Genomic DNA, 15,328 nt, shown 5'->3' with positions numbered 1-15,328 from the left:
TTGCATCCTCTGTTTCTAGAATTAAATTTAAAGGATCGAGATTGTCCACAAATAAAGTCATCTTCTTAAATATGTATAATCTATGAAAAGAAAAACAAAGAATTTCCTCCTCAGTCCAGAAGCAGCACACAATGTAAACCTTGGCCAGGCACTGGAATTTAGCTAGAATATTTGCACAAGAAACAGCACACAAGCTGAAGATGAGAAAGAGAAATTTAGTTTTACACGTGGACAGTAAAAGGAACCAAGGATAATTCACCCTTTGTGTATATGGGTGAATGCCTGGGCAGATACTCCTCGCATAGTTGAGGCAGAAATGAACAGGAAAAACACAACACAGCCGCAAAACGGGGCCTAATTTAGCATCAGCAACACAAGAAAGAAAGATATAACAATCAAGATTTAGAAATAAAGTTGACTTTTAAAAGATCCATCGTAGGAAATAGAAGAAAATTACATAAAGCTTTGCTAGTATTCTCAATTTAAGAAAACAGAAACCCATGAAAGGACAGGTAAAAAGTGAGGTGAGGAGAGAACTGATTGCAGTTACAAAAACTGAAATCAACATCAAATTTGGTATCAACATTAAAAACAGTAAGAGGTGGATTTGATCAATAATATGGAAAATACATTTTATAATCTATAGAATGAGGAGATATAAATAATAGAAGATTGGGTAATGGTTATGGGGGAAAATAACTGAAATGCAAAATGTGGGTACCTGATGTTGTGTAAGAGGAGACACAACAAAACTAACTGAAGTGGTGATAAAAGAAAATCCCCCTCAACTGAGAAAAAAAAAGATACACATGTCAAATGGAAAGGATGAGCTAAGAACCGGGAAACTAAAAGAGACTAACATTTAGACCCATTTTTGTAAATTTTGTTTTTAAAATTTGATGATAAAGAGAATTCTATAAATATTCAAAGGGATCTTTGTGGAGTGGAAGATTCAATGTTTTAGCAATGAGGATTCTTATTAAATGCACTTACGAATTTAACATGACTCCAATCAAAATGTAAAGGTGGTTTTGCTTGTCTTTTCCTAATTAATCACGAATTACAAATACTAACATGAGCCAAAAAAGTTTGAATAATGAGTGTAATGCTTATAACTTTAGCTATGAAACAGTAAAGCATATTCCAAAATAATAATAATTAGGAATGATACTGGCAGAAGAATGTAAATGCAGTTTAATAAAATAGATGGAAAACTCCAAAACAGAATTTTGTAGATAATAAGAATAGCATTTCAAATGATGACACTAGAATAAATGATTGATAAGTAAAAAAAGTTTGATATTTTTGTATCATATATCGATTAGTTCCACATATAGTAAAGTATTAAATGGGAACTAGTAAACAAACAAACAAACAGAAGAAAAACTAGGCAACTGTTTATATTTGTAGAATAATGAAAGGCAAGACAGAAAACTGAAAGGAAATGTTAATGTTTGCCTACACAAAAATTTAAAAAATAAAATCTGTATGTCACAGACCTCATTAACAAAAGTAAAATAAACTGGGAAATTTTTGTAATGTATATGATATAGAATGACTTGAAAGTACATATAAATAATATTTGCAAAAATATTTAAAAATGCATTTTAGTTGAAACATGGAGAGAAATCTTCATTGATTGCAATTTCATTTCGTAAAATGTAATTTATCTTCAGAGTTATTTGACCCCAAATAAATTTAACCTTTTTCTTCAGGGACCTAGTACGTAAGGAAGGAATTTCTAGTTTTTTCCAGGATGCATGTTCTGGATGACACACATGATTTAAGGGAAAAGTATTGTGTACCAAGGACTGATGACTTTGAATATTTGGGCATTAAAGAGATATCCCTGAATTTTATTAGTGAACTGCTTTCTAGATGAACAGTAGTGGATAAAATTTCTTCAGCATCTGCTACATTCCAAATGTGATTTGTGAAATCCTTGCAACAATCCTATGAGGTATTTTCTTTGTTTTATTAGTAAGGAAACAGAAGCTCAGAGGTGGTAAATAACATATCTTAGATTTTTCAGCTAAGAAGTATCTTCACAATGATTTGAAGCCAAATCAGTCTTGGGGTTTTTAACGTTTTTTTTTTTTTTTTTCCTCTATTTCTCTTGTTTTTAGTTTGTACTGTTTTTATAATTACAAACATTTTTGTTCACTAATTAGTATAGTCAATTTTTCCCGTTGTGGAACATTTGGAAATTTTAATTCATGTGTAGTCCTACAACTAAGAGAGAACTGTTAATATTTTGTCCCACTTACTTATAAGCACATATGTCATGGTTGAATCATACATTTGATTATTTACATTATTTTATAAGCAGAGTTTCTGTCTATAATTACACAACTTATTCACTACAATAGCTTCAAGGTTCACTGTTCCCATAGATAACAATATGAGTTCAATGTACCTGGACTTGTGCTACATCATGGACGGGGCTATAAGCAAGTTTTTCTTTCTAACTGTAAGTTAATGACTATATTGTATTTCATCTTTATTTATTTATTTTTTTTGGAATATCCAACTTAGTTACTCCTTTATTGTTGGATCCCTCATTATTTCTTCAATATTTGGTTACCATAAACAGTGAATATCTATGTATGAATAACTATTGGCATTTCAAACAGTTTTTTGTTATATATTCATAAAAGGGACATCAGGAAGGAGGAACATTTTCAAATTTTCCACCTCACCTTATGATATTCACACCTTGATACAGGATGTTGGTGAGCCTACAGGCAGTCATTGCTCTCTAGTTGCATTTCTCTTCTTAAGTCACTTACTATAGGGGGAAAGGAAAGGGAACTGGTGAACAACTGTGTCCACCATTATCTTTATCTCGCTCTCTTTTTAATCATATTTTACGCAGACATATGCTGTACACAAATCATTTATAGGTTAAGTAAGAAATAAGGTGAAGTCGTTGGGATATGTTCTGGAGCAAAAATGAGCAAGTATGTAATTTTGATTTTTATGTGAAATCTGAACAGTGGATAGACTATAAAAATTTACTAAATTTATACAATGTAGATGCAATTGTTTCTACTCACAGGAAAACAAAACAAAACAAAACAAACCTAAAATATATTTTGTGGGTGTTTAACAAAACTCTTAACATTCCCTGCTGGTTGCAGATGCTAACAGATGCTTGGATAAATGTATGCTCTAAGTTTAATTACCTAGATAATTGCCCTAACCATCTAATTGCTTTTCCTTTTTAGATGTGTTCATACAGATAATGTGCAATTAATAAGAATTAGCACTGCCAAATTATTGGGAATATGAGTTATAAAAATGTGACGCTTTATGGTCCAGATTAAACTGTTCATGTACTTAACAAGTAATTATCTCTGTGTAACACACTGTGAAAAAGACCATAACAGAGGTCTCTTTCTGGGCACTTCCAGTAGAGTAGGACTTTAGGAATTAGGGGTTGAGAGGAATATGCATGAGGGAGGTGACCTGGGATGACTTCTGAAAAAAAACTAGATTAAAGCTATTTTAAAAAACTTTACTTAACATAAAACTTACTCAAAATTTTGGTGTATAGTTTTCTGAATTTTGATAAATAGAGAGTCATGTAACCACCACCACAATCAAGATACAGAACATTTTTATAAATTCAAAAACTTCCTGGTGCTGCTCCTTTGGTTTTTACCATGCTTCCCACTCCCACCTGCTGGCAACCGCTGTGCCTGAGTTTTGCCATTTCCAAACATTATATCAATAGAATTATATAGTATGTGGCCTTGTGACTATAGCTTCTTTTACTTAGCCTCATACATTTAAAATTCATCCATGTTGTTGTTTATGTCAATGGAATGTTACTGATGAATAGTATTCCATTTTATGGATATACCACAGTTTGTTTATCCATTCACTAGCTGGAGGCTGTATGGTTTTTTGCAGTTTTGATCTGTGAACAAAGCTGCTGTAAATATTTGCATACAGGTTTTTATATGCACATATGTCTTCATTTCTCTTGGATAAATTCATAGAAGTGGGATTGCTGGGTCATATGGTAAATGGTGTTTAACTTTATCAGAAACTGCCAGACTGTTTTCCAAAGTGACAATACATTTTGCATTCCTACCAGCAATATATGAATGTTCTATTGCTCCCCTGAACCCAAACTGCACCTGTATCAGTTTTTTTGTTGTTTGGTTTTCATTTTAGCTTTTCTAATAGATGTGTAGAGGCATCTCATTGTGTTTTTAATTTGAATTACTCAAATAACATTGATGATCTCTGCCATTTAATTGAGGGTCTTTACATCTTTTAATTAAATGTTATTATTGATATTGTTGGATTTAATTCTCTTTTTTTGACTGTACATCCTTTTCCATCCTTTTCTTTTTTAAAAAATTTTTAATTGACATAATAATTATACATAGTTATGGGGTACAGGGGAATATTTTGATACATGTATACATTGTGTGATGATCAAATCAGGCTAATTAGCATATCCACTACAAACATTGATCATTTCTTTGTGATGAGAACATTTGAACTTCTCTCTTTTAGCCATTTGAAAATATAAATTATTATTAATTATAGACACCAAGCACTGCTATAGAATATTGGAACTTATACTTCTGATCTAGCTATAATTCTGTATTTGTTAACCAACCTTTCCCTATCTTGCCTTCCTCTTCCCTGGACTGGGTTTAATTATACTATGTTGCTGTTTTGTTTCCTGTTTGTGCGGTCTTTTCTTTGTTTCCTTTTTCCTTATTTTCTGCCTTTTTTTGAATAAATTGAGTACTTTTATGATTCCGTGTTATCTCCTTTGTGGGTTTTAGCTATAGCTCTTTATTACTTTTAAGAATCATTTTGGCAAAATGCATTTGTGTGATTCATCCCACTTCTTCCATGGTGTGGTTATGATGATGGAAGAAGTGACCTGGTCATTAAGAGTTCATTGAGTTCAGGTTTCAGCTATTTCAGTATCTAACTATATCTCCCATACAATGAATGCCAGTGTTCCAATGAAGCAGCAGGGACAGAGAAAGTTGAAACAGGTAATTTTTTCTTTCTCATAAGCATTTTGTCTCCTTCATCCCTAGACAACTAAGTGAGATGGAGTGGAAGCCATCCTAAAGTTTGTTCCAATTCCTTGCATTTGGAGAACAAGTTACTTAATGTCATAGAATATCCTCATTTATATCTGAGAAGGAAATAAACTTTGCTCTTTTACTAATAGTTGTTTTTTTATCTCTTTTTGTCTTTCACAGACCACCTATTTGCAGGTATAACTTTGTAGTTAAAGAAAAGGAGGAAGTATTTCTTAATCCAGGCACATGTATACCAAAGAAAATATAAAACATCTTCTTCTGTCAAATGTAATAGCTGGTTTGTGAATTACCAAACTTATGAATGGGACTAGTGCAATCAGTCTTTCTTTTAGATGCATTTTTCAATGTGAGATTCAGATATTTCTATTTTGTGAATAAATTTTAAAGAATCAAAAATATAAAAAAATAAAAAAGTATATGTAAACATTCTAAATAATTCTAAAAGCTGTTTATTTCTCTTTTATTTATCTGTTTCCTCAAATATTTATTATTGCATGTTGACCTTAATTACTTATTATTAATAAATAAATATGTCTTTAGAAAAATAAGGAAACTTAGTGCTTCAATACGCTGTCTAAACAGTGCCATTCTAAACCCCTCAAACTGCAGAAGTAAAAAATTAAACAAATTTTTCTTATTTGTAAATTTTTCATTTGGAGAAGTCACTTGGATTAATGTGAACTCAGTAAACATAAATTCACCTTCCATTTAATTATCTGCTTGGCACTTCTTTTTTGTAATGCTTTGTAAATAAAGATTTTGTTTCTACAGAACACAATAAATAACCTATGGGTCTGTAATGCTTAAGGCGAATTTTGATTCCATCACTTACTAATGGTATGATCTTGAGTAGATTAATCTGCGTCACTGTGTCTCAGTTGCCTGAAGAATTTTTGTGAAAATTGATTTGATAAAGTACTTTGCATGGTGTCTATCCGTAGTGATGATAATAAAAAATATATTAGAATCTTTACGAACACCCTACGAAGTTGCTCTTAACTCCACTGATTAAGAAACCAAGGGACAGAGAAGCTTACTAACTTACCCAAGATCACATGCAGAACCATAATTCAAACCTAAGAAGTCTGGGTCCATGCTCTTAACCTCTGTTATGTGCATCTCCAAAGTTCAGTGTGTGTTAGTTGTTAGTACCTGGATTTACAAATGATCGCATTCAAAATAATAATTGGAATGTTCTTGGCATTCTCCAATATATCTGTTCAATTCATGAATTCCTAGGCCTGAGCTCCCTCTCAGTTATGTCTAAATAGCTGCAAGGTTTGTTTTATGTGTGTCTTTAAACCAGTCTGTCAACTACAGTCACAGTCTCTGTGCTTATGATTGTTGTGCTCTATATTTGTTTGCTTGGGCTGCCACAACAAAATATCATAGAATGGGTGGCTTAAGCAACAGTTCCGAGGGCCAGAAGTCCAAGATCTTGGTATCTGTGGGCTTGGTTTCTTAAGAGGCCTCTCTCCTTGGTTTGCAGATGGCTGCCTTCTTGCTGGTTCCTACCAGGGTTTTTGCTCTGTGCATGCACATCCCTGGTGTCTCTTTGTGTGTCTAATTTTTCTCTTCTCCTAAGGATACCAGTCAGATTGGATTAGATCCTCCCCAATGGCCTCATTTTAAGTTAATTGCCTCCTTAAAGGACCTGTTTCCAAACATAGTCACACTCTGAGGTACTACAGGTTAGGATTCCAACATATACATTATTGGGGTGGGGGGGAGGGTGACACAGTTCAGCTCATAACACCTGCCGTGACTCATTAGCCCATTATGATGTGTAATCCACTCAAAGGTGAAATGGGGCCATTGTCAGTGCTCACCCATCAAACACTGCTATGTGAAGGCCCTTGCAGTGTTAGATATATGTTCCAGGCAGAAACAAGAAGACTTCACTTTTTCCCGAGAGATTTGAACAGTGCTGCCTATATCTCTACTGTCCAACAGCCCTTCATGAAAACAGCTCCTTCAGTTTCTGCTGCAGCCCTTCTACTCTAGTCCACAGAGATACCTTCTCTCTCCTCGCTGCTACTTAGATATCTGCTCACAAGCTTCCCATTTCCTTAAACAAAAATATAAACCCTCATGTAATTTAACTTTTCCAATTAGTGCCCCCCCCCATTAATTTTCCAGATAAACCCAGAAGCTTTGAATCTCAGCTTGAGACATTAATGAAATTTAAAATGAAATAAAATGCACTGTAGATATGTTTCCAGGAGCAGAAATCTTGTTCCAGTATTCTTGATTGCTTAGGGCCTCTGGGTAACAGAGAAAACAGTAGCCAACTTGTCTTATGGTATATTGGAGCACATTATAATAAACCTTTCTTGCCGTGGGTGATACAGTCTTCCAAGATAACTCAAAGATATAAACTTACAAAATAATTATGGGTTTCCATATTGCAGTACCTTCTCCAGTATCCAAATTCCTTTCACCTTTTTCAAGGTAAGGGTTAACATGTAAAGGAAGCCTCTGAAATGTGTCTCGATAGTGGTGAGGGAAGTAAACTCCTCTGACCCTCCAGTTCATAGCCTTCAATTGTATATTTAATACTGTTTTTTCCCCCAAATTTCTGGAAACTGTAGATCAAAAATAGAAGTAAGGAGGGAAAAAAATACACTTTTTGGAGGACCGTAATGAGGCACAGGTATTCTGTAACAATTATTTGGGACAACAGAATAAGTACTCTTTATGTACAAAATATGCCACTCAAGGCTGCCTTGAAGCCATGATGTTCTGCATCAGATACAGAAGGAGGCAGAGAGACTAGGTATTTAAATTCTGTATCCTTCAGGATGCCTCCTTGACATAAATGGCAGAATCTGACTGAACATTGCCTCTTGGAGCCTCCTCAACAAGACACTTTGATTATTTTCAAGTTAATTTTTAACCTAAAAATGGATTTATCTAATTATTTAACATGTTACCTATTTTATTTATGTGTCTTCTTTGGGTTTTCACTGAATTATAATTTTTATATTATAAAAATAAATCACCAACAAAGTAACAAATCTTACCTTTAATTTCTCACAGAGGTCAACTGACACAATTGTGAGTGGAAACAATCAAAAGCCAACTAGATTCTTTTTTTAAAACAAACTACACTTAAAAAAAATAAATTGCTTCCAATACTATGTTAAATAGGAGGGGTGAGAGTGGGCATCCTTGTTTTGTTCCTGTTCTTAAAAATAAAACTTCCAGCTTTTCCCCATTTAGGATAATGTTAACATAGTATTGGAAGTACCAGCCAGAACAATTAGGCAAGTGAAAGAAATAAAGGGCATCTAAATTGGAAAAAACAAAGTCTAATTGTCCATGTTTGCAGATGACATGATCCTACATATAGAAAAAACCTAAAGAATCTGCAAAATAATTCTTAGAGCTGATAAGCAATTTCAGCAAAATTGCAGTATACAAAATCAACATGCAAAAATCAGTAGCGTTTTTATACACCAACAGCAAAATAGCAAGAAAAGAAATTGAGAAAGCATGCCCATTTACAACAGCTACAAAAAAGAAGAAAAAGAAAACCTAGGGATAAATTTAACCAAGGAGGTAAAAGAACTCTAAAATGAAAACTACAAAACACTGATGAGAGAAATTAAAGAGGATACAAATGGATGTTCATAGATTGGAATTAAAACTTAAAATGTCCATACTACCCAAAGCCATCTGTGCATTCAGTCCAATCCCCATCAAAATACCAATAACATTATTCACAGAAATAGAAAAAAACAATTATAAAGTTCATGTGGAAAAACAAAAGACTCTAAATAGCCCAAGCAATCCTTAGCAAAAATAAATAGATAAATAAAGCTGAAGGTATTACACTACCTGACTTCAAATTATACTGCAAAGCTATAGTAACCAAAACAGCATGGTTCCTGCATAAAAAGAAACACATGGATTAATGCAACAGAATAGAGAACCCAGAAATTAATTCACATACTTACAGCCAACTGATCTTTGACAAAGGCACCAAAAACATACTTTGGTGAAAGGACAGTGTCTTCAATAAATGGTGCTGGGATACTGGATATCTATATGTAGAAGAATGAAACTAGACCCTTACCTCTTGCCATATACCAAAATCAACTCAAAATGGATTAAAGACTTAAATATAAGTCTGAAACTATGAAACTTCTAGAAGAAAACACAGGGAAAACACTTTGGGATGTAGGACTGGGCAATTACTTTATAAATAAGACCTCGAAAAAGGCAACAAAAGAAAAACTAAACAAATGGGATTATATCAAACTAAAATCTGCACAGCAAAGGAAACAATCAGCAAAGTGAAAGACAACTTACTGAATGGAAGAAAATATTTGCAAGCTCTGCATCCAACAAGGGATAAATATCCAGAATTCACCCGAAACTCAAACAACTCAATAGTACAAAAATAATCTGATTTAAAAACAGGCAAAGAGCTGAACAGACTTTCCTTAAAAAAAGACATACAAAAGGCCAACAGGTACATGAAAAGATGCTCGACATCCCTAATCATCAGGGAAATACAAATTGAAATTACATTGAGATATCATCTCACCCCAGTTAAATGGACTGGTGTCAAAAAGACAGAAAATAACAAATGCTGGTGAGGATGTAGAGAAAGGAGAACACTTCTATTGCTGCTGTTGGGACTGTAAATTAGTGCAGCCATTATAGAAAACAGTATGGAGGTTTCTCAAATAACTACAGACAGAACTACCATATGATCCAGCAATCCCTCCACTGGGTATATATTCTAAGGAATGGAAATCATCGTGTTGAACACTACCATGTTCATTGCAGATCTAACAATAGCCCATATATGGAACCAACATAAATGTCCATCGATGGACAATTGGATAAAGAAAATGCAGTATATGTACACAATGGAATATTACTCAGCTATGAAAAGAATGAAATTCTGACATTCGCAGCAGCATGGATGAACTTGGAGGAAATTATAAGCCAGGCACAGAAAGAGAAAAACTGCATGTCCCCACTCATATGTGGGAGTTAATAAATAAATAAATAAGAAATAAATAATAAACGTAATAATAAGTTGAATTTTCTAAATGAGAGAAAAGAACTGTGGTTATTAGAGGCAGAAAGTGGGAGGGAAGATAGTGAGAAAATGATTAATGGACACAAAACAGCTAGATTACAAAAATAAGTGCTATTGATGTACAGTCAAGCTAAGCATCTATAATTAATATTAATTTACTGCATGTTATCTAATGGCTAGAAGAGATTGAATATCTTCAACACAAAGAAATGATTACATTTTGTAATGATGAACATACTAATTATCCTGATTTGATCATCTCACATTGTACACAGGTATTAATATTCAACTCTGTACCCCACAAATATGCATAATCAATTATGTTTCAATACAAAATAAATATATAAATAAATTTCATTATCCAAATAGGCTGTAATACCATTGTAATTTACTGGATAATTGTTTAATTATTTAATTGTGTGTGTGTATGTACTACCAATCTAGATGAGGCATAATTATGTAAGTGTACTTAGTAAACAGTTATGTTCATAACAGTGTTCTTGTGGGTCGTAACACTATGGCTTATGGGTTAATCCTGTTTTATTCACACTATTACAATAATAATAGCAGATACATGAATACTTACTATGTGCCACTGTGTTTTAAGTCTGTTACTGTCAATATTTCTTTTGTTTTTGCAAATACCCCATAAGTTATGTACTTTTATCATCCTCAGTGACTGAGGGAAAAAAGAGAGAAAATAAATCCTAAGGACAGTTTACAATACTTGAAATCTGCTTTGTTACATTTTGATTGTTTATTGAGTAAATAGTAGACATTAAGTAAACGTTTGTGAATGTGTAAATAGATGAATGGGTGAATAAGACAGATCATCTGGAAAAGAAGCTTAGGACAGTAGGAGTGGTCTGTCTGTGAAAAACTGTGCTGTGGCTGGGGAGTTCCTGCTAAGTGACACGGAGCTTGCTGAATGTGACCAACTCCACAAACTGATAGACACACATGGCTGGTTGTCTGGTGTGTGCCTTTAAGGTCTTAGAATAAACACACTGCTAAAAATTACCAAATCTCTGAGTCCTTTCCCAAGACAAATACAACCTGCTTCTCTGAGTGGCCTAAATCGATGTTGTCAGAGAACATTAGGGGATGATTGGGGAGTTATAAAATTCAGGACTTCAAAGCACAGATAATATTTTAATTCATAATTTTTTTTCCCTGTGAACATGTGGTACTTGAAAAAAGAAAATCTGGGAGGTGAACAGCTGGTTATGCATATGGTGTAGATGAATTGAATTTAGATTTCTGTATCATGGCTTAAGTTTCTGGAAGGCTTGGCTCCTGGCTAGAGGGAGAATTATATCTCACAGGGACGTGGAAGTACGTGTTTGCATGCAGGTTAGTAGTCGTGATTAAAGTGCTTAAAGTGGAACATAATATTGCAGAAAGTGTTTGAAGATTAAGAGCAACAGATCATTCACCCAGATTCACTAGGGCCCTATTGAACGCTCTTGCTTGTTTCTTTGATCCTCATTAGCACCTTCCGGTTCTTAGCTCAGATTTACCCTCATACCTTTCTTCTCACTTGAGTCCTTTCTTGACCTTTTCCATGGTTAGCTTAACTGTCCCAAACACACTCCCATCTTTGCCTTGCCTCCTCTGTTTCCCAGAAATGCTATTCCATGTCTCTGTTACCGCATGATGTATTTATAACTCTTTGCTTGTCTGTGTCCATCACTGGAATGTGAGCTTCCTGAGACTAGGAAATTTTGTATTATGCATTTTTTTATATTTTCAGGATCTAGATGAATGCCTGGTCTATTTGAGGAGCTTCATAAATATTTGTTGAATGATAAATACAAAATTAAATAAATTAAGCAGTAGGGTTTTCTTTTTACCTTAGTGGGGGAAGAGTGGACAGAGACCATTGGCTGTAGGCTATTTAAAACAAAATATTAACAGTGGTTCTGGTTAGAGACCAGAGAGCTGTCACAGTACAGAAAATTTGAGATTATCTATGTCTTAAAGTTTACTAAGAATGTAGTAAAACTAAATTGTAATATTACCTGATTTTAGTCAAGGCAAATATACTATTTAAAAATAATTCGCAGGTAGAACTGAACTTTAAAAAATTCTTTCCCGTAAATTGGTAAAGTATTAAAATGTTCATTAATGCTCTAAACACATAGGAGAATAATAAATTTCAGGTCTTTCTTTAATAATTCTTTAAGAAAAGAGACCATTTGAAGGCAAAGTCTACTATGGCCGTAGATTCTGAAATCACTGGGCCATTATCAGTTGAACTTGTCACAGTAAGTTTTCAAAGGATTTTTTACTCTCCACTACTTGGTAGGGTTAAGTTCCTTTTCAAGACCTGGTAGGAGAAATGTTTTATTGGGAAAATGTCCATGAAAGAAGTTTTCAAGATATGATTTGTCGAAGTGAATGAAGAATGAAGAATTAGAAAGTGGGCTTAATTTAGCAAAACACTCTGGGATATGGGGGAGATGGGGAGAGACAGAGAGACAGAAAGAGAGTAAGAGAAGAAAATATCAGAATTTATTAAGAATACATTGTATTTTGACAATCAAAGTAAATATATTCTCAGAACCACATGACCCAGGACAATGCACACGGCTCCCAAGAAATTTTTATTTTAATAGACAAGAATACAGTTTATATTAAAGAGTGAGTTACTGAACATAGAGACTATCTTATTTCAACCATATATTTCCACAGTCTGTGCCAGAAAATAAAACTTGATCAATATATGTAGATTTGAATATAGACACAGTTTTAATATAAGGTAAAGGAAAATTATTTGGAGGCCACCCCAGGGTTATGATGATGCAAACTAGTGGTGCTGTGTTCACCTGTACTTCCTCCCCCATTGTACATGTCCAGAAAATACAGAGAATCTAGACTTGAAAATCTCTGCAATCCAAGAAACTTAATCACAGTCTTCCAAGCTCCAAGAGGAAATTTTAATAATCAAACACAAATAGGACATTGAGCCAGAGAGTATGGACAGCAACTGGGGTGGTGAGAAGAGGGTGACCCACTACCCTGTGATTCCATTTCACTTTCCAAGCAGAAGAGGTGTATGGTTATTTATCTACTGGGAAGTAATCACTTTCTGAGATAATTTCAAGATAATTTCCATTCTCTATCACATTCTCCCTATATTTCACTTACTAGTCATCAGGAGCCTATAAATCCAGGGAAATGACACTGTTAGAAACAAATACGGACAGAAAATGATAGCTTTCTTCCAATGGTGGATTGTTTTAGTAATGGGCCCCAATTTATTAAACATCCATGTAATTTTTCCTACAGATAACTCACCTAAACCCTGACTCTGAGCTTAAACAGGTGTCTTACTTTGGCAACTGGAACAATAGCAAACATGATACAAACTAAACCTGAAAAGTACTTGTTGCCTTGGCTCTCAGAGACATGTTAAAAATCCCAAGTTAGGCTGCTGGAAGCATGAGACACAAATGGAAGAGAACTGAGTTACCTCAGCCAGCAGCTGCCACCCACCAGATGAAACACTGATATCAGCAGAGTCAACCCAGACCTAAAGAATCACACAACCCACCCACAAAATCATGAGCTAAATAAAGTGGTTGTTGTTTTAAGACACTGAGATATTTTGTTATTCAGCAAAAGTTAAGCTATATAGTTTCTGAGATATGAAATAGGTAGCATACAAATTTCAGCAAGAAAAACTGTGTGCTGCTTCTAGAAGGATGTGTTACAGTGTGTAAATAAAGCATATTTACAGAGGCATTCATTCATTCATGCATCCATTCATCATCAAATCTGCATTGGATGCTTATTCTGTGCCCGATGTTTTGCTGGAGACACAACCATGAACAAAAGATACCAGGTTCTTTTTAAGCTTAGTTTTTAGTGGATGAATAAGAGAATAAACAAAGTAAAAATATAATTTCAGATGTTGATAAGGCAGTGAGTGAACAGAAATAGTGATATTAAAGAGATTTTTTGTTAGTTGAGATGGTCATGGAAATCTTCTCTGGGAAAGTAATGGTAGAGCAGAAGCCTAGATTCCACAACAGAGCTGCTGATGCAAAGATCTAAGGGACAGCATTCCAAGTAGTAGGTTCAGCAAGTATAACAAACTGAGTTAAGAAAGTATGCTGAAGAAATTAAGAAGGCTGGTGGAACTGGAAACTTGGAAATTCATAGAATTGTAGGAGTTGAGGTTGGCAGGAGCCAGATTTTAACATCTTGGCCATGTTAATAATTTGGATTCTATTCTAAATATAATACAAAAACCATTGGTGTGATTCAAGCATGAGAGTAACAGTGTCTGTTTTATGTTGTTAAAATATCACTTCAGGTTACCAGGTAAGTTTGAAAGCAGAGAAACCACTAAGAAGACTGAGTGATCATGGTGGCCTCGTCTATGGTGGTTTTGGCAGTCGTAGTGTTGGATTCAGGTATTGTGAAGATAGAACCATGACCATGTCACTTTATTAAATAATGAATAAGAGGGAAAGAAAAAAGTCGGGGATGGCTCCTAATGTTTTGATCTAAACCTAATCATAAATGGTGGTAACTTTAACTAATATAGAACACTGGGAAATAGGAAGGTTTTAGTGGGAGATAGTGGTGGTAGGATATATTAATTCAACTTTGTACATATTAAGATTTGAGATGACTGCTAAATATCCAGTGGAGATATCAAATGGATCTTTGGAGATATCGTGTGGAGTAAGAAGAAGAATTAGGTTAGATGATTGGAATCTTCTTCAGTTCATCATGTCCACTAAAAAGTGTCAAATATCTGGGAGACAATGGACACTTGGCTGTGTCCCTGACAACTTGAGACTTAGAGATGTAAACTACAGCAGCTGAACACTGAAGGTGATCAGAAAGAAACTACTGTCCTGGACAGTTGGCAACAACTGCAGTGGAGATATAGTTGATATAAAAATAAAAACAAATCCATACTTCTATGCAAATAGTCTGAAACAAAAAAATGGAGAATATAATAACTGATATAAAGAAAAAAAAGGTTTTCTAGGAGAAGTAGATGAAAATTTTACGTAAGACATATGAGAATCCAGTGATATTTTAGAAAGAATCTACACTAAGCTCTCAAAAATCAGAAACATATAGAAGATAAATAAATAGGAAGAAAACCTAATACACTAATATGAAAATGGAAAGTGGCTGAGATGAAGATAGAGATGATAAAGGATCTGGA

The 15,328-nt window shown here is 34.2% G+C and overlaps 1 protein-coding gene across 1 annotated transcript in view; it reads left to right on the top strand.

Moving 5' to 3' along the window:
• LIPI (lipase I) overlaps positions 1 to 5,328 on the top strand; it is a 38,142-nt gene extending 32,814 nt beyond the window's left edge. The window contains exon 9 of the mRNA XM_063078103.1: positions 5,241 to 5,328. Coding sequence (XP_062934173.1) covers positions 5,241 to 5,328 — 88 coding nt within the window. The remainder of the gene's footprint in view (positions 1 to 5,240) is intronic.
• Positions 5,329 to 15,328: the final 10,000 nt, after the last annotated feature.

This window comes from Cynocephalus volans, chromosome 1 (genome assembly GCF_027409185.1).
Source record: "Cynocephalus volans isolate mCynVol1 chromosome 1, mCynVol1.pri, whole genome shotgun sequence".
In the NCBI taxonomy this organism is placed as follows: domain Eukaryota; kingdom Metazoa; phylum Chordata; class Mammalia; order Dermoptera; family Cynocephalidae; genus Cynocephalus; species Cynocephalus volans.
The sequence above is the reverse complement of the archived record's forward strand: the minus strand, read 5'-3'. Positions and strand labels throughout refer to the sequence as shown.